The sequence below is a fragment of the Lagopus muta genome, chromosome 16 (assembly GCF_023343835.1).
Source record: "Lagopus muta isolate bLagMut1 chromosome 16, bLagMut1 primary, whole genome shotgun sequence".
NCBI classification, from domain to species: domain Eukaryota; kingdom Metazoa; phylum Chordata; class Aves; order Galliformes; family Phasianidae; genus Lagopus; species Lagopus muta.
The window spans coordinates 9,016,974-9,039,631 of NC_064448.1; the positions used below are offsets into that span (position 1 = coordinate 9,016,974).

The 22,658-nt window shown below is 52.2% G+C and overlaps 2 protein-coding genes across 3 annotated transcripts; one reads left to right on the forward strand and one right to left on the reverse strand.

Moving 5' to 3' along the window:
• Positions 1-4,557: 4,557 nt before the first annotated feature.
• Positions 4,558-11,500, forward strand: SYS1 (SYS1 golgi trafficking protein). Of its 2 annotated transcripts, XR_007380189.1 has the most exons (4): positions 4,558-4,768; positions 5,234-5,301; positions 5,914-6,245; positions 7,173-11,500. XR_007380189.1 is itself a non-coding variant. In XM_048963061.1 (3 exons), the coding sequence occupies exons 1-3, from the start codon at positions 4,607-4,609 to the stop codon at positions 6,152-6,154; spliced, it is 471 nt and encodes a 156-aa protein (XP_048819018.1). In that variant the 5' UTR covers positions 4,558-4,606; the 3' UTR covers positions 6,155-6,767. The 2 variants fall into 2 exon arrangements, 1 of the variants encoding a protein (XP_048819018.1); XM_048963061.1 differs by lacking the exon at positions 7,173-11,500 and having other exon boundaries at positions 5,914-6,767.
• LOC125701492 (neuritin-like) lies at positions 10,890-13,557 on the reverse strand. Its single transcript, XM_048963587.1, has 3 exons — positions 13,482-13,557; positions 13,135-13,282; positions 10,890-11,115 (listed from the first exon to the last, which is right to left on the reverse strand). Exons 1-3 carry the CDS (start codon positions 13,555-13,557, stop codon positions 10,890-10,892), a joined length of 450 nt encoding a protein of 149 aa, XP_048819544.1.
• Between the last annotated feature and the right edge of the window lie 9,101 nt (positions 13,558-22,658).

The following is a 22,658-nucleotide window of genomic DNA, read 5'->3' on the forward strand; positions in this document are numbered from 1 at the left end:
CGCCGCTTATAACCGCGGTGCTGCCCGAGGAGGCGGAGCGAACAACACCGCATCGCCCCGCCCCGCCCCGCCGGGAATGCCCGCAGACCGCGGCGAAAGAGGAAGGGGGGAAGCGAAGCGTCGTGTGCTGCGTGTCCCATCCCGGCTGGAACAGACAGCGGCTGATGGGGAGAGGAGGAGGGAAGAGGACGGGGGTGTGTGCGGAGAAAAGAGAAAGGAGGAGAGGAAGGAGGGGAGGGGGGCTAGGAGAGGTGGGAGAAACGGAAAGAGGGAAAGCGAATGCGCCGGTTTGGTTTTCGCAGCATTCCAAAAGCGAGAGTGTTGTGCTCGCAGGTAGCGGAGGGGTTTTCTGTCCGCCTCTCGCTGCGTCGTCGCCGCGGTTGTGAAGCGGTGCGTTGCGTCACGCGGTTCTGCTTGGAGGTGGAAAATGAAACCGCTCCGTCTCTTTTCTGTGCAAGAGGGAAGCGTCAAAAAAAACCAACCACGCGGCCAATAAAAAACAACACCCATCTCCAGCACGGTTTAACTATCTCAGATGGTTTGTGTGTGTGTTTTCTTTTTCCTTCTTTGCCATTTATTACTTTGCTCCACGCTGAGTGTTTGCTTGTGTCTGTTGGCAGCATCCACTTCTGCCCTTGCACAGCCCGGGGTTCACCTGAACAACCACACGGGGTGCCCCTTTTCCCCGTGCCTTGCTCACTCAATCGCATTGCACTGCATTTGAGCTTTACCTTACTGAGAATAACGTACATTCTGACTGGGGAATCAACACCCAGCTGACAGAGCAATGTGTGCCATGATCCCATCAGCCTGTTGTGGATGCAAACCCTGCTAGATTTGGTTCTCAGCTCACTCCAACACTACCAAGCTAACCCATGACACCATGTAACTGCCCCCCGTCCCACATTTACATGCTAACAAGCCCACAAACAAAGCAGTCTCACAGGTGAAGCAGCCTTTCCAACTGCCTTTGGGGAGAAATAGGTACAAAGGGTGCAAGCGGAGGCCAAGAGGTCTCATCAGTTTGTGTTAGCACTGCGCCTGCAGCTGGGGCTTTGCTGGCAGGAGACTCTCCTCATTGCTTCATCAGCAGTTGGCATCATATGAACTGACAAGGAGTGCTGCTCTGAGCTTGATCAAATAAAATCTGAAGAGAGCACTCCTCTAGGTAAGGGTAGGAAGCAGGCTGGAGGTGATGGTGGAGTTTTCTTGAGTACCAGCCCCTCTGTGCCCAGCAATTTCTCACTAAACCTCTTGTTCTCCTCAGCCCCCGGTGCCACCAAGGCTATGAGGAAGGGCTGCTTGCCACGAGCTGGATTGCTGCCCTTCTTCGTCACATACGGGAGCTCATGGAAGAGCAGGCAGGGGGCCTGGCTGCAGTCAGCCTCCAGTTCTGGGCGCCTGCACAGCCAGGTAGCAGGAGGTGGAGGGGAACAGGAGCATGCTGCATGGGTTGATATGCATGACATGCATGTCTGCTAGACAGGAGACAGCCTCAGCAGCACAGTGCGGACAGAAGCAGTGCAACTCTCCCTAACCCTCTGTGAGACTCCTACACTTGTGTGCACGTGGCCACGGCCCTGCTAACCCCTCTTTCCAGGTAAGGCAGTAACCACAAAGGTGCTTTCAAAACCAGTTGTCTGTGTTGTGGCTACAAACACTGCTGACTTTCCTGTTAATTTCCTCTAGATACAAGCACCACAGGCCGTACTCTTCCTGGTTATTACATATCTCGACACTGCTACAAAATCTCTCTGTGTGGCACGAAACATCATTTTCCCTCCAAAGGAAATTCTGATCACGTTGATCTCTGCTTCAACAGAATGGGCTGGGCAGTGTCCATCGCAGCCACACCTGGGTGCATAATCCTGCAAACAAAGCGACAGGAATCTTGGGCTTCTGGAAACAGAAGGGAAAATTAAACTCAATTAGAACGGACTTTCCAGCCTTGATACAAATTTACATAACTCTACCAATGACATTTTCACAGTGTGTCTTATCGATGCACCCTTCTACCACACGCACACAAAGTTTCTGCCGCAGTATCTCAAAAGCAATCATCAGAGAGGAAATGCAGCCACTGAAATCATAATGTGGTTCTTTAAAACCATGACATATCACACTCGGCTTCGTTTCGCCCTTCAAATGTCTCCTCTGAAAACAATGACATTCTCCTCTCTGAACAACACGGAAAAATTGTGGGTATGAGACATTCAGGGAGAGTGACAGGACAAATGGACCCAGGCAGAAAAACACACAGCTGAGATGCACTTTCTTGAAACCTCACTGAAAGTGAGGGAAGCAGAAGGAAAAGAAAGGAAAAACACACACTGAGCCTCACATTTCTGGGCAGCGAATGTTCACAGTCAAGGTGTATCAGTTCCCTTTTACAATCAAAATTACAGTTGGCAGAGAAATAACATAGGCTGGCCACGATTGTTCCTAACCCACTTTTCCATCCCCAGCTCTACCCTGGAAATAAAAACACCTGCCGAGTCCCAGCATGTGATACAAACACACGGGATGTAGCACGCAGTGTCCAGCTATAATTCATTTGGAGGGTGAGGGAAATCATAGTTTTATACAAGTAAAGATATGTCTGATCCTGAGAAGGCCAGATGCTGAGCCTTCTTCAATAATGCTAGATCACAAATTCTACTGCATTTCCTCAGAAAAGAGATTTTTTAGCCAAGCTCAGCACACTTCCTACAGGTGGATTTTAAAATGGGCTTAGCACTGGATTCTCTAGCACTGAGAAAAATTAGGGAGAGTTTTTAAACACTCCTACCTGCCTGGGAAAGGACAGGTGAACAGAGATCAGTTCAGATGCCCTTTGTACTTCAGTTGGTAAAAGACGTATGGCCTAAACAAACAGCTTCCTGTTCTAGGAAATGATTCCTGAGTAGGAAGAATGCCATACCCTATACACCCATTCCTCATGGAAAGAATCACCGGATAAATAAGATATTCTTGTTCCATACTGCTGATAAAGAAGTTACATGTGATCTGGGCACTTTCTGTAGGTACGTGCTGTGTCCTGGGCATGTTGCCATTTCTTCTTTCACCTGTGGGTGACATGCAGGTGTCACACACAAAGCTGTCTGCTCTTTAGAAAAGGACATTTAATCAGAAGCCAGGCAAGAAACATGTACAGCAGTGATCTCTGTGTTTCAACATCCTTTTCTCTTCTAACACATCTTCCCTCAGCAGCTGCCTCCAACTTTCATTTCAACTAAGAAGAAGAAAAGGGAAATAGAAAATGCACTTGTTTTCCCTCAAACAACTCCCTTTCAGGTCCACTTTAACCCTTCCTACTGAGAGGGATGTGAGGCAAAGCTCCCCTTGGAGAGAATGTCCTCTGCTTCAGGAGGAGGACACGGTCCTGTGGCCAGGAGGACGAGCTGGGCACAGGGAGTGCAGTCAGACAAACACAGCCATGCAGCGTGCTATTGCCAAGCCAGCCAGGAAATGCCTTCATGTTCATGAGATGGTGCAGCTGGGGTGCAGCTGAGCCCCAGGACTGAGCACAAACCTTTGTGCCACGGCACTTCACTGCCTGTGTTACGTTCCCTGTCCCAGAGGCAGTCTGTACCCATGTCTGACATCACGGCTACTTTCAGCTATGGGGCAGCGACCAAGCAGGGAGGAGACTCGAATTTTGGAGGGAATTCAGGTCAGTACCTCCTGAAACATCATCTACTATCTTGTGATTGTAGGGAAGACTGCGTAAAGCAGAAATTCTGTTGCTGATAACTGTGGTGTGGAAAGATACCCAGAAATTATATCATCAGCCTTGCCAGGAGTTCTGTGACATGAGCTTGGGGTTTTGGTTAGCGATGACTAAACAACTCTCATTTTTGCTGGCAGAGGAAATTTAGTCCTACAGAGCTTCAAAAAGAAATAAGGAAGTGGAAATTAGCAGAAAGTGATGGCTTGCACGTCTCAGAGAGGCAAGCACGGCAGATTTCAGGAAAGGAAACCAATTTCTACTAAGAGTTAACAGAGGAAGTGCCGATCTCACAATTCATGCTCAGCAGTGTGCTGCCAGCAGGCAGCCCGAGAGGTCTGGGATTTTCCCATGCTCACTTCTGCACTCATGGAGCTGGTAAGCCGTGGCACAGCCCGCTTCTCCACAGGCCCAAAGCCAAAGCTCGGCGGGCACAGCCCACAGCTTTGTGCAATCCTGTCGGGAGCATCAGGTCTGGGAATAGGGAGGGAGCCGAGCCCAGCACACATCAGCACGGTGACACCCGCAGCACGAGGGAGGAGAACCACGCAGCAAGGCAGCGCGCGGAACTTCGTACTGGGAAACGGAACAAAACGTCACGAGAGAAGAGCGGAGATTCGCGTCTGAGTTCCCAGAGCCAGAAATGTTCCACACCCACAGGGCCGTGGGCTCTTCTCCACCTCACACAGGGCTGCGGGCACCGCTGGGCCGCGCTGCCCGCGCCGGCGGAGCTCAGCCTGGAGCCGGAAGCCGTTGAGGATCGGACGGGCTCGCAGCGCGGGCACCGCACAGCGCGGGGTCCTCCGGCCCGCGAGGGGGCGCCGTGCCGCGCCGCCACCGCCCATCGAGGCCGCTTCCGTCGCGCCGGGCGGGCGGGCGATGGCGGCGCAGTTCCGCAGCTACGTGTGGGACCCGGCGCTGATCGTGGCGCAGATGGTGCTGCTGCAGGCCGCCTACTACAGCTCGCTCGGGCTCTGGCTCGCTCTCCTCGGCGCCTTCGGCAGCACCGGGCCTTCCCTGCATCAGATCTTCAGCGATGAGGTAAGGGTGCGGGCGGTGGGCCCTGCGGGGCTCCAGGCCGTGTCCGTGTGTCCGTGTGTCCGTCTGCGCTTCCCGCCGCGCGGCAGCCCTGAGGCAGGCCGGCCCGTGCTCTGTGCCGGTGTCCCGGCTGGCAGCTGGCTGTATGGGAAGAGCCCTGTTTGAAGGCAGCCCCTCCGCTCCCCGCTCGTTGCAGGGCAGTAGAACTGAATAGCTTGTAGAGGGCCCTTCCACCTCACACGGTTCTGTGAGCCCGCCCTGGGCATGTCCCCTTCACCTTGCGGTCTGTCAGTGTGGATCCAGCAGCTCTTTCTGTACAGGTGTCCCGGTCAGAGACACAGACCCACCAGAAGGACTGCTGTAACGGCTGGGGCTCCTTGTACTGACTGTAACCAATGCAGGGAGTTGGTGTGGCCGGGCTGTGGGCTGTCATTTGTGCTGTGATTTCTTACTAATAATGCTATGTAGATTCTAGGCTTCTCGACTCCGCCTGGGAGGCTCTCCATGATGGCTTTTGTCCTCAATGCACTCACCTGGTAAGTCAGCAACTGGCTGGAGCACACACAGCACTTCAGACGGTTCTGGTGTCTTGAGCTTGTTCTTTCATAACGTTGAACTTAAAGAGAATTCAGCATAGTTTACTGCCTCTCCCAAAACATCTCATGGAAGCCCAGTGCCTGGTGAGCATGTCTGCTGAGATCAGGTTATTCCCTGCTCTTGTCTGGAGAGGAGTGCAGGTGGGAACTGCTGACTCCAAAGGTGACTTTCTAGATACTGGATAAGACATTTGACTTCACCGTCTCAGTGAGAGATTAAAGTTAGAATTACCGAGTCTCAGCAAACTGATCTATAAACAGTATTGTACCTTGCACCTGCTGCTGGGCAGAGATTACTGGGGGAGATCATACAGAGGGCAGTCAGGCTTTTTAAGCTGAAAGCTCATTTCCCTGCCATCACGTAATTAAAATGCTGTAAGCCACTTAAATCTTGCGGCAGCATCTGTAAGGTGAGAAACAACCTATCCCTAAAACGACTGAGAAGCTTTGAAACAACTGAATTAGCAGCACCAATAACTTGTTAGCTCTTGCTGTAACCCCTTTTCCATAGGCATAGTGCAGTTTGTTTATTCATCTGTCTTTACTTTGCAGTGCTCTGGGCTTGCTGTACTTTATCCGGCGAGGAAAGCAGTGCTTGGATTTCACAGTCACAGTTCACTTCTTCCATCTGCTGGGCTGCTGGATTTATAACTCGCACTTTCCCTCGACTCTGACGTGGTGGCTGGTGCACATTGTGTGCACGGCACTGATGGCTGCAATTGGGGAGTACCTCTGCATGAGGATAGAACTTAGGGAAATCCCACTGAATTCTGCTCCCAAATCCAATGTGTAACTTGCTCTGGCAACAACATGCTGCACTGCGTCATTGTTTCCAGCACAAGTACATCTAATGCCTGAAAGTCATCACTGAAGAAGCACAGCAGGTCTGTTGAGACTTTTTTTTTTAAGGACTGCGTGAGTGTGAGCATCTCCTCTGTCATCATCAGATAACAGAGGAGGAGAAGATGTTTATTTTATTAACACTAAGCATTTAATGACCGTATGGCAAGCGTGCTCTTAAACTCTTCACTCTTGAGACCGTTAAAAGCCAGGTAGCAAAACTTCACAAGGAGGAGCATCTGGAATTTAATAAACGTGAAAGGTCCCTGTATGGGTACTGCAATAGTCAGCTCGTTTTGCAGGAGCTGGCACTACGAGCAGTGGGGCTGGGAGCTGCTGCGTCTGGGCTGACACTTGTCTGTGCTTTGGTTGGAAAAAAAGTCAAGGAAGTGAATGAATGGGGTAAGAAAGAATATGGCTGTACTTACCTGAATCACCAGCTGAGACCCTAAAAACCTTGTAACATTAGATGGGGTTGTTTGCGCTTTCCACGTTTAATACATAGAGATGTCAGCAGTTTGCTGAAGAAATCTTTTGTAACAATAAAAGTATTACGTTGCTGTGAACACGTGACGGTTCTCCTGGGAAGCTGAGCACTTCAAAAAATACCACAAATGTTTGTATCATGGCAACAGAGGAGGATACAGCCGGAGAAGAACATAATTCGTAGGCTGCCCCCTGTTCCTGCAGTAAATATCTTGTGCCTCTCCTCTGTAATCAGTGCATCTGTGAGTGCTGTCTAGGGAAATCAGCAAGCATAATGCTCACTTCAGGAGGAGTATCAGCAGCCCAGAGCTCCACACACTCAGTCCTAGGCTGGAGCTGGCTCAGATAAGCCTGCAAAGGTTTCCAAGAGCTGTTCATATTTACCTGGTTCTTACCTCTGACTGGGGGGGGGTTGAGAGGGGGGAACAAAAAAAGAAAAACAACCCACAGCAGATCTGATCTGGCTGAGGTGATGTTTATTTCAGGTGAGAAACCGCCGCTTGTTTCCGAGAGAGGTAGGATGTGCTTTCTTCTAGAGGCGCTTCCAGTAACCCCACGCACGGGGCGCTCACAAACACCGGCATCGCTGCTAGGAGGTAAGGCCGAGCGGTTCCCTCGGGACCCGCAGCCCGCACAGGCAGAGCTGCATCCTGCAGGGCGGCCACTGCGGGGCGTTTGGTTTGCAAGAACCTGAAAGGGGGCAAGGCGTGTTCTGAAGGAAGAATTTCTGCTGTGCACATCTGGCTGTGGTAGTTTTATTTTGTACGTTAATGTTTGTAAATGTTAATTTGTGCAAACTGCCTGCTAATTTGGCTTGTTGAGAATTGATGGGATGATTTGAGTTGCAGATGAGAAATTCTTTGAAGTTGCTCTTTTGTGTTACTGGGGGAACCGTATTTCAAGTCCTACTTCCACATTCTGTGAATTTGGGCAGATTGATATCAAAGTGTTTTAAATACCTGGCAAGTTTGTTGCAGAGAAGGAAGTGTTGCAGGTTACATGTGCTTAGGCACAGCTTCTGGTGGTCTGAGATTTCACCAAAACCTCTTCCTGACCAAAACCCCTTAAAGCTCAATTTTAGTGCTATCATATGGATAGCAGCAGTCTTTCAGATGAAGAAGTTAACACAAGTTCAGCTGTCATTTGTTACTGCTTCCCCTCTAACTCTGCTGTGCGTTCAGCAAGGCTTTTCATCGCTGCTCCAGGCTTTTTGGTTTCTCATATTTGAGGATCCTTGCTTTCCTTCCTGTCACGTTCAGCCTAGCAGCAGCGCTCGGCCTTCCAGTAGGTGCCAGTATCTCCTTCTGAAAGGAGATGTGCATGCGTGGTTGGGATCCGGGCAGCAGAGGGCAGAGGGCACGCAATGCCTTGGGGCTGCCAGAATCCAGCTCGGAATCGGTTGTATTTTAAGGCTCTTTCAGGGTCATTTTGTTCCCTCTCAGTACCAACAGCAAACAGCAGGGGAAGACATCTCAGTTCTCTGGGAACAGGCAGAGGAAGGGAAGTCGCAGTACCCCCATTCCTTAAAGGAAAATGGACAGCTGACCCTGGGGTTGTTGAGCTTGTATTAAAGAGATGCTACCTTCGTTCTCCTGGAAGAACAAGGAAGAAAACTTCAGACCAAAGAATGCTTCCTTCCTTACTTTCTGAACGATAAGATAGGCTTTGAGTGCTTCAATGACCACCCCTGCAGGAGGATGTGAAGTTTTGATGCAGCCTTGTGGCTGGAGATCCTTAGGCAGAGCAGGGCCATGAGAAGAGTCCTTGGTGCACCTGGATTTAGTGCTGAGGCTGTGGGACATCCAACACACTGCATTGCATTAGCATGAAGCATGCTATGGGAATAGAAAGGCTTTTAGGTCTGCTCCCTTTGAGAATTAAATCCAAATAGTGCTTTTTTTTTTTTTTAATGAAGAAAACTTACTGTAGTTGTCTGAGTTACAAGGGAAGTTTTGCTAAAAACTACACACAGATTGAGGAGGGAGCTTCTGAAATTCATCACTGCCATATTGTGAGACCTAGTTTTCACTTGCATACATTCAGTTAGATCTTAGCAGCACCTTTGGCTTTAAGAATTTCTGCTGCTCCATACCTGAATGGTGGCAGATGGTCTTTGCTTCTTAATGAAACTTTTTTTCATGTGTGTAATGGATTGAATTATTTGCTTCCAGGGAAGATTTTCCACAACACCTGCTCTTCTCACAGACAGCAGTAGCATCAGCTAGCCATCTGCAACCAAGGTTTTGCAAATGATGACTTCTAGGAGATCTCTGCTCAGACTTTTACATTCCCCTTCCCCAAAGCCATCCAAACACTGAAAATGTTAAGAGAAGCTGCCAAATTCAAAGAGAAGCTAAGGAAGGGAAATGTTGAGAGCTGTGCTTTGTCTCCCTAGAGGTATAAAACCCCTATTCAAAACAAAGATAGTATAGTGAGCTGGATACAAAGATTGCAGCCTCAGATGCCCACCTGCTCAGCTTTCCCCCCCACTACGAACCATAAGCAGAAGAGGGAAGGGAGAACAGCATGGAATAGCATACACTGTTGTTGGAGCAGAGCAGGGAGGAGAACCAAAGCAGCGTTGTGGTTCAGAGCGGGCTCTGCAGTGCCCTGGCTCACCCTTTCTCCACTGCCTGTTGTCAGGCATTGTGCCAGAGATGCTGAGTACATGAGTAACTCGTCTGCTGAAGGCCTGGGTTCAGCCTTGCTCTGGAGTGCTGTCTGAACACCAGCTGCTCCTCCCCATCTCAGTTCTTGGAATTTGCCTCCATTCATTCATTCCATCCTGCAGCTGCAGGAGCTGAATGGGTAAATGAGAGAGTAGTAAGAGGAAAAGCATGAGTGCCAGGAGAGGAACGCGAGCAGTCATTAAAAAACCCCAAACCACTATTCCTGTCCTAAAAACAAAGCAAGTGCCCTGACATGTGGCCAGTCTGAAAACAGCCAGAGTGATGTGTGACATATTTAGGTAAGGCAGACTGAAATACCCTGTTAGTTAAACACAGACATTTCAAACGTGATGAAAAACAGATGGTTCTCTTAATTAGAAGATGAAATTCACAGCCACATCCAGCTGTTAAGCTCTAATACAGAGCGTGATGAAAACCAGCTCCTTCCCCATTCAGGAGTGGCAGTACTCTGTGGGGCATGAACTGAAAGCAGGGGAAAGACCAAGACTCACTGTGCTTCTCCTGGGAGAACCACTGGCCCCAGGCCACACTGGATCCCCGTGGCTCCTCCTCCCCTACACAGTAAGGCAGGGCAGGGCTTTTTTAGTGTCCTTGCACACACAACTGCACTGTATTCCCAATAACAGTCTTTCTAGCATACCCAGAAATTGCATGCAAGCACCTCTAGGGCAAATACTTTCTGTGCTTGTACCAAAGCTGCAAAACTAACAATGCTCTGAGCTGCAAGGGGGGCTAGAAGAGGCGGCACTGCAAACAGGAGGCAGGACAAATAGCTTCAATCTCTGCAACAGAATTTAATACTATAAAATTACACAGTCACCCACAGAGCTGCTTACAAGAACTACTGGGAAAAACATCAAAGCAAAAGAGTTACTTTAGAAAGGTTTTGTCACAGTTGCTTAGCATCATCTCCCCCCCACCCAAAGATTTTCTTTCCTCTTCATTTCCTTAGAAAAGTGATGTACACATAACACAGGAATTACTTGGGAGTCCAGATGTGTGCTAGGAAAGAGGTCATGCACCTGTGGCTATTCTTCAGTGGGGTTTTCAGGGTGTCCTCCCAGAAAGAAAGCCAGCACCTCTGTGCTCTTTGCAGGACGTACACCATGCCCTGCACCTCACAAGTTTCCAGCACCCAAATCAAAAACCTGGAGAGCTGACATTGTGGAAACAGGCAGCTGAACAAACAGGCTTCCATACAAGAGCCATGGAAAGGTCCAAAAAGAATCTGGTATTTGTGACTCACTTCCCATTTTCCCCCAAATCCCCTGCAGGCAGCCAGAGCCCTGCTTGTGCCCTGAGGCCAAAGGGGACAAATGTCCCAAATCACAGAGAAATAGCGAAACCCACGAGATGCTGCTGAACTCTTCAGAGTCTCACAGACACGGGGCAGAGCTGAGAGTCTGCTGGTACTGCACACTGTGCTCCTCAAAGGTCTGGAAAAGCAAACCATCAGAAAGGAGCCCCAGTGTGCTGCCAGCACCTTTGCTGTGATACTTACGGAGCTGGGGTCTATAAGTTCAGCCAAGTGACAATGAGGGGGATGCTAAGAACTGACACATGGGGAATGCAGATACAGGCAAAGCTTTGGGCTGTGCTGGGATTGCAGAGGTCAAACAGGCTGCCTTGGAATTTGATCTTTCGGGACTCCTTCCTCAGCATCTCCCAGATGGCTGCTGCTTCCTTCTGGCACTCCCAGAGAGCAGTCAGGGCACAGACATGAAACTCATCCCAGTACCTGCAGCAGAGAACCACACCATTAATTCCCTTACTGTATCACAGCATGAAGGAGCAGGCAGAGCCCAGTCAACCCTGCAAACATCTGCAGCCTCAATATTTTGAGCCCCAGGACCAGCACAGAGAGCAGCCCAACAGGAAACGTTCACTATTAAGGCTTAAAAGTTCAGCATCCCAACAGGACTTCAATGTAGAGCATGATGGGTGCAGTCCTGCTGGCCTAGCACACTCCAGCACTAGCCCTGTACTGTGTCTGCCCCTCAGCTCCTGTTTACCTTTGCTGAAGAAGCCAGCTGGCTCTGGAGAAGCTGCTTTTGAGCTGTTCCCAATAAGCTCTCTGCCCACAGCTGCAGAGCAATGTGGATGAGCTGCAGCTGCCCCCAGGTGAAGACATCAGGCATCAGGCATCAGGCAGAGCTGTGCCTCCCTGCCTTGCATGGGGAGGACTGGAGCAGGCATCTCTGTTTGGGTTTGGCATGTTGCTTTGTGGAGGTTTATTTAGATTATTTCAGTTGCAGAGTATTTGGGGCTAGCAGAGTATTTGACTCAGTGCCAGAAGCAAAGGCTGCTGTATAGTGCTGCACTGTGCTGGGGAGGGGATGATGACATCCTAGGAGATTGCTGTGTGAACAGCAGCACGACAGCATGTCCCAGCACAGCTGAGCTCACAGCTGAGGTCACTACTTTGTAGATGCAAACCCACAAAATAAACCAGCAGGAGCCTGAAAGTCTCAGCGAATGCCATGGCCCGTGCTCAGCCCTGGAGCCACAGCCCTGGTGACTCCTCCAGCTGGCACGGGCAGCACTGGCTGGCAGAGCTCCCCAGCACCTGCAAGCAAGACCTCAGAACGGTGTGGTTTGAAGCTGTGGTTTCTCTCAGAATGATAACCTGTCCCCAAGATAGATTAGGCTCTAAGCCATGCTTGCTGCTAACCTTCCCCAGGTCTCCCTTCAAAAAGAAAAGCAGTGGCTCTGCACCTTTGCTACCCAGGGCCCCCAGGCTCGCATCCCAGCCCAGCAATGGAGCACAGACCCCAGCACCAGAACAGCACAGCCTGGTTTATTTAAGTGCCCGGTGCTGGAGTTGGCACCTTCCTCCAGACACGCAGATGAGAGAATTTTATTTAGTTTTCTTACCAAGCTTAAGTCAGAATGCCAGCTGTGATCCAGTTCATTAAACAGAGTCACCGTGGCAGAATAAATATCCTGAGATAATGAGAGCCTGCTGCCAGGCGAGGCAGGGGTTTAGCCTGACTCACCCCTTTGGGTAAAGGGTGGCACAAAGCAGCACCCAACCCACTTCTGCTTTTGGTCAGGGATGGCACACTGCAGTGTTTCGCTCCGCTCAGCCCCCCCTGCTCAGCTGCTGGGCTGCGGTCACACAGCCCTTAGGGAACCAAGATGTCCACGCTGCTGGTGCAATGCTCTCAGCTCCACTTCCACCCCCAAGTCATGTACCCAGAGAGAGGACCGCGATTCTGGGAAGGCAGAGAAAGGATGGGGTTAAAGGCCAGTCATTCAGAAATAGTTCCTGGCAGGAAACTGGGACGTCATTGTCTTTTTCCTCTGGTCACAGCAGGCTTGTCATGCACTGTCACCACTTCACCAGGACTGGGACAAGCCAGTTCCTGAGCCCCTGCCCCACTGGGAAGACCCCTTCCTCCATTCCTTCTATTTTATGTCCCTGTTCAAAGCCCCCTCCTACACATTCACCTGCCCTGGAGCTGGAAGTTTCAGCAGAGAAGAATCAGCCCTCAGCAGCCAGACACAGCACACACTGTGCTGCGTGCCCTGCTGTCCCCAATACCAAGAACTCACATGCTCAGAGACACAGTGCTGAGAAATTCCCATTGCATCCCAGCATCCTGCCATGTCCTGGGAAGGCTGCACACCCTGAGCTGGTTTTTCTGTGCAGAAAGGGGAAGAAAGAGCAGGACATAGCCAGCTCCCGTCTGCTTGGTGCCTAGCAAGGAGGCAGGCAAATAAACATGAAAGCAGAGGTTCGCACGGCTGTACTCACCCACAGACCCTGTGCAGCCCCTGCAGCTCCATGCTGTCCTCCTCCCCGTATGTGGCCATGCTCTCTCCCAGCTTCAGGACGCAGTCAGAGACCCTTCGGTACACGTTGGTGCAGGCGGTGCCCGATGCCAGCAGCATGGCCAGATACCCTGCCAGCACCAAGGGGTTGGTGTGAGCATGGGACCTCTGGGGGCAACACCCACCTCCTCCCTGGGGTGGCGCAGGCAGGGGACCCCAGCACCCAGATATCCCAGGCACAGGATTTTCCCCGTGCCCACATCTCCTGAATCCAGACTGGACCTGGCTCTCATACTCAGATCCCAACCCAGATCCCAGCCCCAGCCTTACCCAGCGCCACAGGTAACGCAGCCGTGCCCCACTGCCGCCCCATGCCACTACCCTCACTCCAGCCCTGGTACCCCATGGCCTGCAGGATCCCCGCCCACCTCCGTGAGGAGGGCAGCCAGCTCTGGCCGTAGCTAATTAGTGGATCTGGCCATGGTTAATTAACAAGGAGGCTGAACCATCGCTAATGAGTGCCCACAGGCAGACCAGTTCTCATTGCAGCCCTTTGCTAGCACTTATGGCTGCATGCAGCCTGCACCTCACATCTAAGCTCCCTGTGCCCATGGACACCATTACACCCCTTTGCCAGCACTCACCCCCCTAACCTGGGAAAATGCAGCTCAGCACATGGAGCTGCATGGGAAACTGTGGGATTTGGGGTCTCAAGGGTTAAGTGCACCGGGCATCCCACATACACCCCATCCTGGCTGGGTGGACAGGGGGAGAGCAGTGGATGTAGTCTACCTTGATTTTAGCAAGGCATTTGATACTGTCCCCCATGACGTCCTTATAACAAAGCTGAGGAAGTGTGGGATAGATGAGTGGACAGTGAGGTGGGTTGAGAACTGGCTGACTGGCAGAGCACAGAGGGTCGTTGTTGGTGGTGCAGAGTCCGGTTGGAGGCCTGTAAGCAGCGGTGTTCCTCAGGGGTCTGTGCTGGGTCCGGTCTTGTTCAACATCTTCATCAATGACCTTGATGAGGGGATAATGGCCACCCTCAGCAAGTTTGCCGATGATACGAAGTTGGGAGGATTGGCTGACAGCCTGAAGGCTGTGCTGCCATTCAGCAAGACCTGGATAGGCTGGAGAGCTGGGCAGAAAGAAACCGGATGAGGTTTAACAAAAGCAAGTGTAGAGTCTTGCATCTGGGGAGGAATAATTGCATGCACCAGTACAGGTTGGGGGATGAGCTGCTGGAGGGGAGCTCTGCAGAAAGGGACCTGGGTGTCCTGGTGGACGACAGATTGGCCATGAGCCAGCAGTGTGCCCTTGTGGCCAAAAAGGCCAATGGCTTACTGGGGTGCATTAAAAAGAGCGTGGCCAGCAGGTCAAAGGAGGTGATCCTCCCCCTCTGCTCTGCCCTGGTAAGACCTCATCTGGAGTACTGCGTCCAGTTCTGGGCTCCCCAGTACAAAAAAGACAGGGATCTCTTGGGAAGAGTCCACCACGAAGATGGTGAAGGGCCTGGAGCATCTCCCCTATGAGGAAAGGCTGAGTGAACTGGGTCTGTTCAGCCTTGAGAAAAGGAGGCTGAGAGGGGACCTGATCCAGGTCTATAAATATCTAAGGTGTGGGGGGCAGAATGGCGAGGCTGGTCTCTTTTCAGTGGTGAATGGAGACAGGACAAGGGGAAACGGCTGGAAACTGGAGCATAGGAAGTTCCACACAAACATGCGCAAGAACTTCTGTACAGTGAGGTGACGGAGCACTGGAACAGGCTGCCCAGGGAGGTGGTGGAGTCTCCTTCTCTGGAGATGTTCAAGACCTGCCTGGATGCCGACCTGTGCGACCTGCTGTAGGGAACCTGCTTTGGCAGGGGGTTGGACTCGATGATCTCTGGAGGTCCCTTCCAACCCCTACAATTCTGTGATTCTGTGATTCTGTGATTCTGTGATCCTCTGCTAAGCTTCCTAGACTCATGCAACCCTGCTTCTTCCCACAAACCCTCAGTTGTGCAGCCCTGTCCCTTCTTAGGATTCTCAGCCTTGTGCAATCCTGTCCCTTTCCACGAATCCCTCGTTGTGCAACTCCATGCTGTGCAGCCCCAACACCATGCGATCCGAGTGCCATCTGCTGGACTGGCCCCGCTGTGCTGTGCACTGTGCACTGCTCTGTGCAGAGCCGAAAGCCGCTGTCAAACCAGACTGCAGCTCTCACGTGTCACCCCAAATGTGCAGTAGGGCCTTCCAGCAGTGGAGACCTGGGCAGAGTGAGCATTGCTCTGGGTTCATGCTCTCTCCTTGTGCTCTTGCTCTTCATTTGGTGCTTTCTGTGCTTGTCCCAGTGTTGCTCTGAGAGCTGCCATTGCTGTGGGGCTGCAGCCACCCTCAGGCTGTGTGCTTTGAGCCTCCTGGGTAACCCAGTGCATCACGTTGAACAAAGCCTGAAGTGTGTGTGGCTTCAAAGCCTTCAACTTCAGCACCTCCAGCTATAAAACATTCTTTGTTGATTCTGGCACCAGCAGCTCCCATTGCTGTAATATCCTTAAGGGGATTACACGGTACTGTGCATCTTTACAGCCTGATCCTGGCTTTTCTCCAATGAGTCATTCTTTGGTTACCCCAGCCCAGATGGGAGCAGGAGGTTTCTGGAACTTTGACAGCATCACTATGGGGGCTGGTGGTGTCTGAGCCCCATGGGCATGAGCACAGTGTGTCCTGGAGTGCCCGGAAGAGAGACCTCCTCCTCTCTGTACACATCTATCCCTGCACCTGGGGGGGGCTGCACCCCAGCATTCTCCATCCCCTGAGTCCAAAGCAAGTAGAAACCTCTTACAGGCACAGTGGAGACTCAAACTAAAAGCAGTTCTGAGGCAGACAGCCAGTGTTGGTAAGGCATAGGCCACCCTCTTTATTCATAGCAGAAGGCTGAGTGCATCACCCCACAGGTCTCCTGGCAGCTCTTCTCCAACTCCTCAGGCAGCCCTGAAAGTGAAGCCAGCAGCTGATGAGCTGTGCTGGAGCTCAGGGGGGTGGCCCTGCTCAGTGAGGACAGTGCTCATGCCAATCAATGGTGGTCACTGGGAGTAATGGATGGTGAGTGTGCGCTCCAGGCTCTCTCCGCAGGATCGGGTGCAGCAGGGCTTGACTCAGCGCTGGGCTGAAGGTCGGCACAGCACTTTGGGGGCTGGCATGTGGAAGCGCTGGGGAAGGGTCCTCAATAAGTCCCGCTTGGCTTCCACAGCTGCTGGTGGTGTGCTTGTCTCTGAGTCCATTGGTGCATCCGCGTTGCTGCTGGTCAAGCTGGTCTCAGCGTTGTCCACAGCCTCCTCCAGCTCTGGCAAGTGGCGACATTCCCTAAGCCCAGACCAAAAAGCATCCTGCATCTGTGCTGCCCAGAGGGGCTGTATGCCAGCACTGGGTGCGGGTGGTCATGGCTCAGTGCACCCAATGGGCTGCACCTGTCTGCACACCTCCATTAAAGCGGAACCCAGCACCCCCCCCACACCACCCCAAACTGCCTCTAATTCACACCCCTGGGCCTTATCCTGCTGTAGTCCTTTCCCAGCAGAGCAGCAGGGCTGGGGCACGGACTCTGCACCCCCACCTACCTGGGGAGCAGTGATGTGACGCCGGGCAACCCCTGTGCTGTGAGCAAGCGCCAGCAGTGCACAGCAACTGTATGCAGCCGCTGCACCCTGCGGTTTGTGCTCTTCAGCAGCCGAAGCAGCTTCAGTGATTTCAGTGTCTGTGGGGAGGAGGACAGGGGTAGGGCTCAGAGACCATCCCATGCCCCACAGTCCCTGTGGTGATGCCAAGGGACTCTTACTTTCCAGAGGCGACTTTTCTGCTCCACGGTGCGCAGCGAGCAGGGCTTGTCCCTTGGGTCTCCAGCCTGAGAGGGGGAGAAAACAGCGATGGGTCACAGGGTCACAGTTAGGGTTAGGGTGGCACCAAGTTCATCTCAGAGAGCATCCATCTCACTGGGTTGTCCTGGGCTTTGTTGGAGACGCAGCACCCCAAGCAGAGATGCTTAATTTGAGCAAGGGGTGGGCAAATCAGTGGGGCCTTCTCCCAGCCCATGGTATTGCCAAAGGCACATGGAGACCCCAACCCCTCTGATAGGGTCCCCTCCCTGTGATGTTCCCATGGTGGTGGCTCAGGGAGTGCAGTGCCATGCCACAGCGTTTTACCTCCTGGGGTGCAGCTGATTTCATTTTGTGGCCTCAGATGGCAATGCAAAGCTGTGGGGAGAGGTGCTGGGGGCTGTCCTTGGCACTGCTGGTGGCCACAGTGTCATGGGCTGTGACCTCACTGTTCTGTGACACTAGAATTCCAGTCCCAGCAACCAGCTGTGCAAAGAGAATGGGGACAGCCCTGTAATGGCAGAGATGGATCAACAGAGAGACAGCTCAATGGGAGATCAGCTTGATGGAGGGAGAGCTCAATAGGGGTACAGGGATGGAGCAGCTTAAGGGTGAGAAGAACACAGTGGCAAAGAATGCTTGTCTGTACCCTGCGTGTTGGGATGGCTCTTCCTCTGCGGTCCTTCTGGACACCAGCATCTGTCCCAGCTCCACACTGCCCCCAGCCCTGTGCCAAGTGTCTCCTGGCTCCCTGGGGCTGAGGCTGTGTGGTGACATTGACACGACAGGTCCAGTGCTGCAGGGCTCGCGGTGAGCCATGCCTTCACCCAGCTCTGGCAGCCCATTCAATGGCAGTGGTTCCCATCTGAGCATCCATGCAGCCATCCCTGCCAGCTGGCTTTGTAAGAGACTATACTGTTAACTTCTGTGTCTCAAAGCTTGCTGGGGACACAGATGGACTTGTTCAAGTCCCCAGCAAGGATTGTGAAATCCTTTGTCTGAAGGACACAGATGAACAAATTCAGGCAAGTCCTGGGCAAAGGTTGTGAGATCCTTTGTCTGGGGGAACGCAGATGGACAAGGCCAGGGGCAACGAGAGCGAGATGAACTGCAGCTGAATAGCTGTGAAGTGCTCCTTTGTGTGGACTCATCTCAGGATGATGGCCATCTCAGGAGGTGCTCAATGACTCTTGCTCGAGGCCCATCCTTGTCACGTAGGCAGGAGAACAAGGAGGATAAAAGAGGAACTGAAAACCATGAGGATAGGTTTTCTGACAACAGATTCCTCATAAAGAACGGGAGGTTTCTGACAACAGATTCCTCATGAAGAACGGGTTAGGTTTTCTGACAATACCGACTCCTCCTGAAGAAGAACAGAGGGATTCCGGAAGATTGAGGTGATTCCTGCATGCTGTCAAACTCTCCTGAGCCTGCTGCCTGACCGCTGTTGCTGCTTCAAGAATTGGCTCCTCGACTTCCTTGTCTACCTGCCTGCTGCCCAAGGCCGGCCACGCTGCTGCTCCCCGTCTTCTGCTGCGTTCTGCCCATGACCTTCAAACGCCGTGCAACGGGACGCTGCTGGATCCTGCTGGTGACTATCCCCGCTTTACGCAACTCCTGCTTCTTTTCCATCTTTGCTATCGCCCTCCTTCCCTTCCCTGTCTCCCTGATTAGGTCTTAGTAATAAACTGGATGCAACAACATATGAACCGTTGTTTCTTAATCTCACACCAGGTATACAGATATTAAAGAACCTCATCTCCCTCCTATAAATTGGAGCGAGACAGGCTTCAACAGAAATGCAACACATTCTGGTGTGGGAGAAAAGTGCAGGGCTATGTCAGAAACAAGTATCCCCGAGGGGCAGTCTGTAGATCCCGAGGGAGTGAAAAGATTAAAAGAGTAGAAAGGGAACCCCCCCAAATGCACAGGGCAGTCACTGATGCGAGCAGCCATGCCTTGCCCTGCAGCTCTGCCAGATCCCATGCCACCAGCCAGCCATGGGGACGTCTGCAGGGCACGGACCTGGGATGCAGGGACACAGCACTAGGTCAGAGCCCCCTGGGGACCACCAGACCTGAGGAATCACAGAATCACAGAATTGTAGGGGTTGGAAGGGACCTCCAGAGATCATCGAGTCCAACCCCCCTGCCAAAGCAGGTTCCCTACAGCAGGTCGCACAGGTCGGCATCCAGGCAGGTCTTGAACATCTCCAGAGAAGGAGACTCCACCACCTCCCTGGGCAGCCTGTTCCAGTGCTCCGTCACCTCACTGTACAGAAGTTCTTGCGCATGTTTGTGCAGAACTTCCTATGCTCCAGTTTCCAGCCGTTTCCCCTTGTCCTGTCTCCACTCACCACTGAAAAGAGTCCGGCCTCGCCATTCTGCCCCCCACACCTTAGATATTTATAGACCTGGATCAGGTCCCCTCTCAGTCTCCTTTTCTCAAGGCTGAACAGACCCAGTTCACTCAGCCTTTCCTCATAGGGGAGATGCTCCAGGCCCTTCACCATCTTCGTGGCCCTCCGCTGGACTCTTTCCAAGAGATCCCTGTCTTTTTTGTACTGGGGAGCCCAGAACTGGACGCAGTACTCCAGATGAGGTCTTACCAGGGCAGAGTAGAGGGGGAGGATCACCTCCTTTGACCTGCTGGCCACGCTCTTTTTAATGCACCCCAGTAAGCCATTGGCCTTTTTGGCCACAAGGGCACACTGCTGGCTCATGGCCAACCTGTCGTCCACCAGGACACCCAGGTCCCTTTCCGCAGAGCTCCCCTCCAGCAGCTCATCCCCCAACCTGTACTGGTGCATGCAATTATTCCTCCCCAGATGCAAGACTCTACACTTGCTTTTGTTAAACCTCATCCGGTTTTTTTCTGCCCAGCTCTCCAGCCTATCCAGGTCTTGCTGAATGGCAGCACAGCCTTCAGGCGTGTCAGCCAATGCTCCCAACTTCGTATCATCAGCAAACTTGCTGAGGGTGGCCATTATCCCCTCATCAAGGTCATTGATGAAGATGTTGAACAAGACCGGACCCAGCACAGACCCCTGAGGAACACCGCTGCTTACAGGCCTCCAACCGGACTCTGCACCACCAACAACGACCTTCTGTGCTCTGCCAGTCAGCCAGTTCTCAACCCACCTCACTGTCCACTCATCTATCCCACACTTCCTCAGCTTTGTTATAAGGACGTCATGGGGGACAGTATCAAATGCCTTGCTGAAATCAAGGTAGACTACATCCACTGCTCTCCCCCTATCCACCCAGCCAGAGACAACATCATAGAAGGCTACCAGGTTGGTCAAGCACGACCTCCCCCTTGTGAACCCGTGCTGACTACTCCTGATAACCTCCTCTTCTTCCAGTTGTCTGGAGATGACATCCAGTACAAGCTGTTCCATCACCTTTCCAGGGACAGAGGTGAGGCTGACTGGCCTATAATTGCCTGGGTCTTCCTTCTTGCCTTTTTTGAAGACTGGGGTGACACTGGCTATCCTCCAGTCTTCAGGCACCTTCCCCGTCTTCCAAGACTTCTCAAAGATGACCGAAAGCGGTTCAGCAATCACCTCTGCCAGCTCCTTCAGCACCCGTGGATGAATCCCATCGGGTCCCATGGATTTCTGAACATTGATGTTGCCTACGCGCTCCCGGACCACCTCTTCCCTGACAGAAGGGGGGTCTTCCATTCCCCAGATCCTCTCACTAATCTCCAGGGTCTCAGATTCCCGAGGGGGAGCTTTTTCACTGAAGACAGAAGCAAAGAAGGCATTCAGTATCTCCGCCTTCTCAGCATCCGCCGTTACCAGAACACCCCCGTCACTTAGCAGGGGAGCCACATTCTCCTTAGTCTTCCTTTTACTGTTAATGTACTTGAAAAAACCTTTTTTATGATCCTTTATCCCCTTTGCCAGATTTAATTCCAGGCGGGCTTTAGCCTTCCTTGTCGCATCCCTGCAGACCCTGACAACATTCCTGTATTCTTCCCAAGTAGTCAGACCCTTTTTCCACATTTCATGGGCCTTCTTCTTTCCTTTGAGTTTGTGCACGAGCTCCTTGCTCATCCACACAGGTCTCCTGCCACCCTTTCCCCATTTCTTCCTCACAGGGACGCACCGATCCTGAGCTTGGAAGAAGAGCTGCTTAAATGCTGACCAGCTCTCACAGGCCCCCTTGCCTTCCAACACCCTAGCCCATGAGACAGCTCCAAGTAGGCCCCGAAAGAGATCGAAGTTGGCTCTCCTAAAGTCCAGGATAGCAATCCTACTTTTTGCTTTACTTCTTCCACTCAGGATCTTGAACTCCACCATCTCGTGGTCACTACAACCCAAGCTGCCCCCGACCTTTACTTCCCTGACAACCCCTTCTCTATTAGTGAGAAAAAGGTCCAGCAGTGCCCCTCTCCTCGTCGATTCCGCAACCACCTGCATCAGGAAGTTGTCTTCAACACATTGCAGGAACCGTCTGGACCGCGCATGCCTGGCCACATTGCTTTTCCAGCAAATATCTGGATGATTGAAGTCCCCCATAAGCACCAGCGCCTGGGATCGTGACGCTGCTTCCAACTGTTTGTGGAAGGCCTCATCAACCTCCTCCTCCTGATCAGGGGGCCTGTAGCACACACCCACAACGGTGTCAGCCATACCAGCCCGCCCCTTGATTCTTACCCACAAGCTCTCCACTGCTACACCACTCTCCCCCAGGTGGAGTTCAATACATTCAAGCTGCTCTCTTACATAAAGAGCAACTCCACCACCCCGCCTTGCCAGCCGATCTTTCCTAAAAAGCACACAGCCCTCCATGACGACATTCCAGTCATGCGAGCTGTCCCACCACGTCTCTGTGATCGCAATGAGATCGTAGCCATGTGACCGCACGCAGATCTCCAACTCTTCCTGTTTATTTCCCATACTGCGCGCATTGGTGTATGGACACTTCAGGGAGGCAGCATTCCCCTGCCACACTCCATCCCTTCGAACTCCACCCTCGTCACCCATCAAGTTCACTTTTGAGCCTTGAACTACCTGAACCTCAGCAGTCCTCATTTTGTCCCCTTCCCCCTTCTTACCTAGTTTAAAGATCTTTCAATGAGGCCTGCCAGCTCCTGGGCTAGGATCCTTTTACCCCTTGTAGACAGTTGAGCTCCATCTGCAGCTGTCATGCCAGGAGCCGAGTAAATTGCCCCATGATCAAAAAAACCAAAGTTCTTCTGCCTGCACCATCCTCTAAGCCATTTATTGATGAGGAGGGCCTTTTTGATCCTCTCAGAGTCCTTCCCCGCCACTGAAGGGATAGAAGAGAAGATCACTTGCATTCCCGCACCATCCAGTACCCTCCCTAGACCCTTGAAGTCATTTTTGATTGCCCTTAGGCTTCTCTTGGCAGTATCATCACTGCCAACTGAACTACCAATAAGGGGTAGTAGTCAGACGGGCGAATAAGCCCAGGCAGCTTTCTAGAGATGTCCCTGACCCGTGCCCCAGGAAGGCAGCACACTTCCCTCCGGGTGGGGTCAGGACGACATATCGGGCCCTCAGTTCCTTTTAGAAGGGAGTCTCCTACAACGATCACCCTCCTTTCTTTACCAGAAGAGGCAGTCTTCAAGCGTGGAGCCGACCGCCTCTCCTTAGCAAAGCTCAGAGGCTGTTCCACCACCTT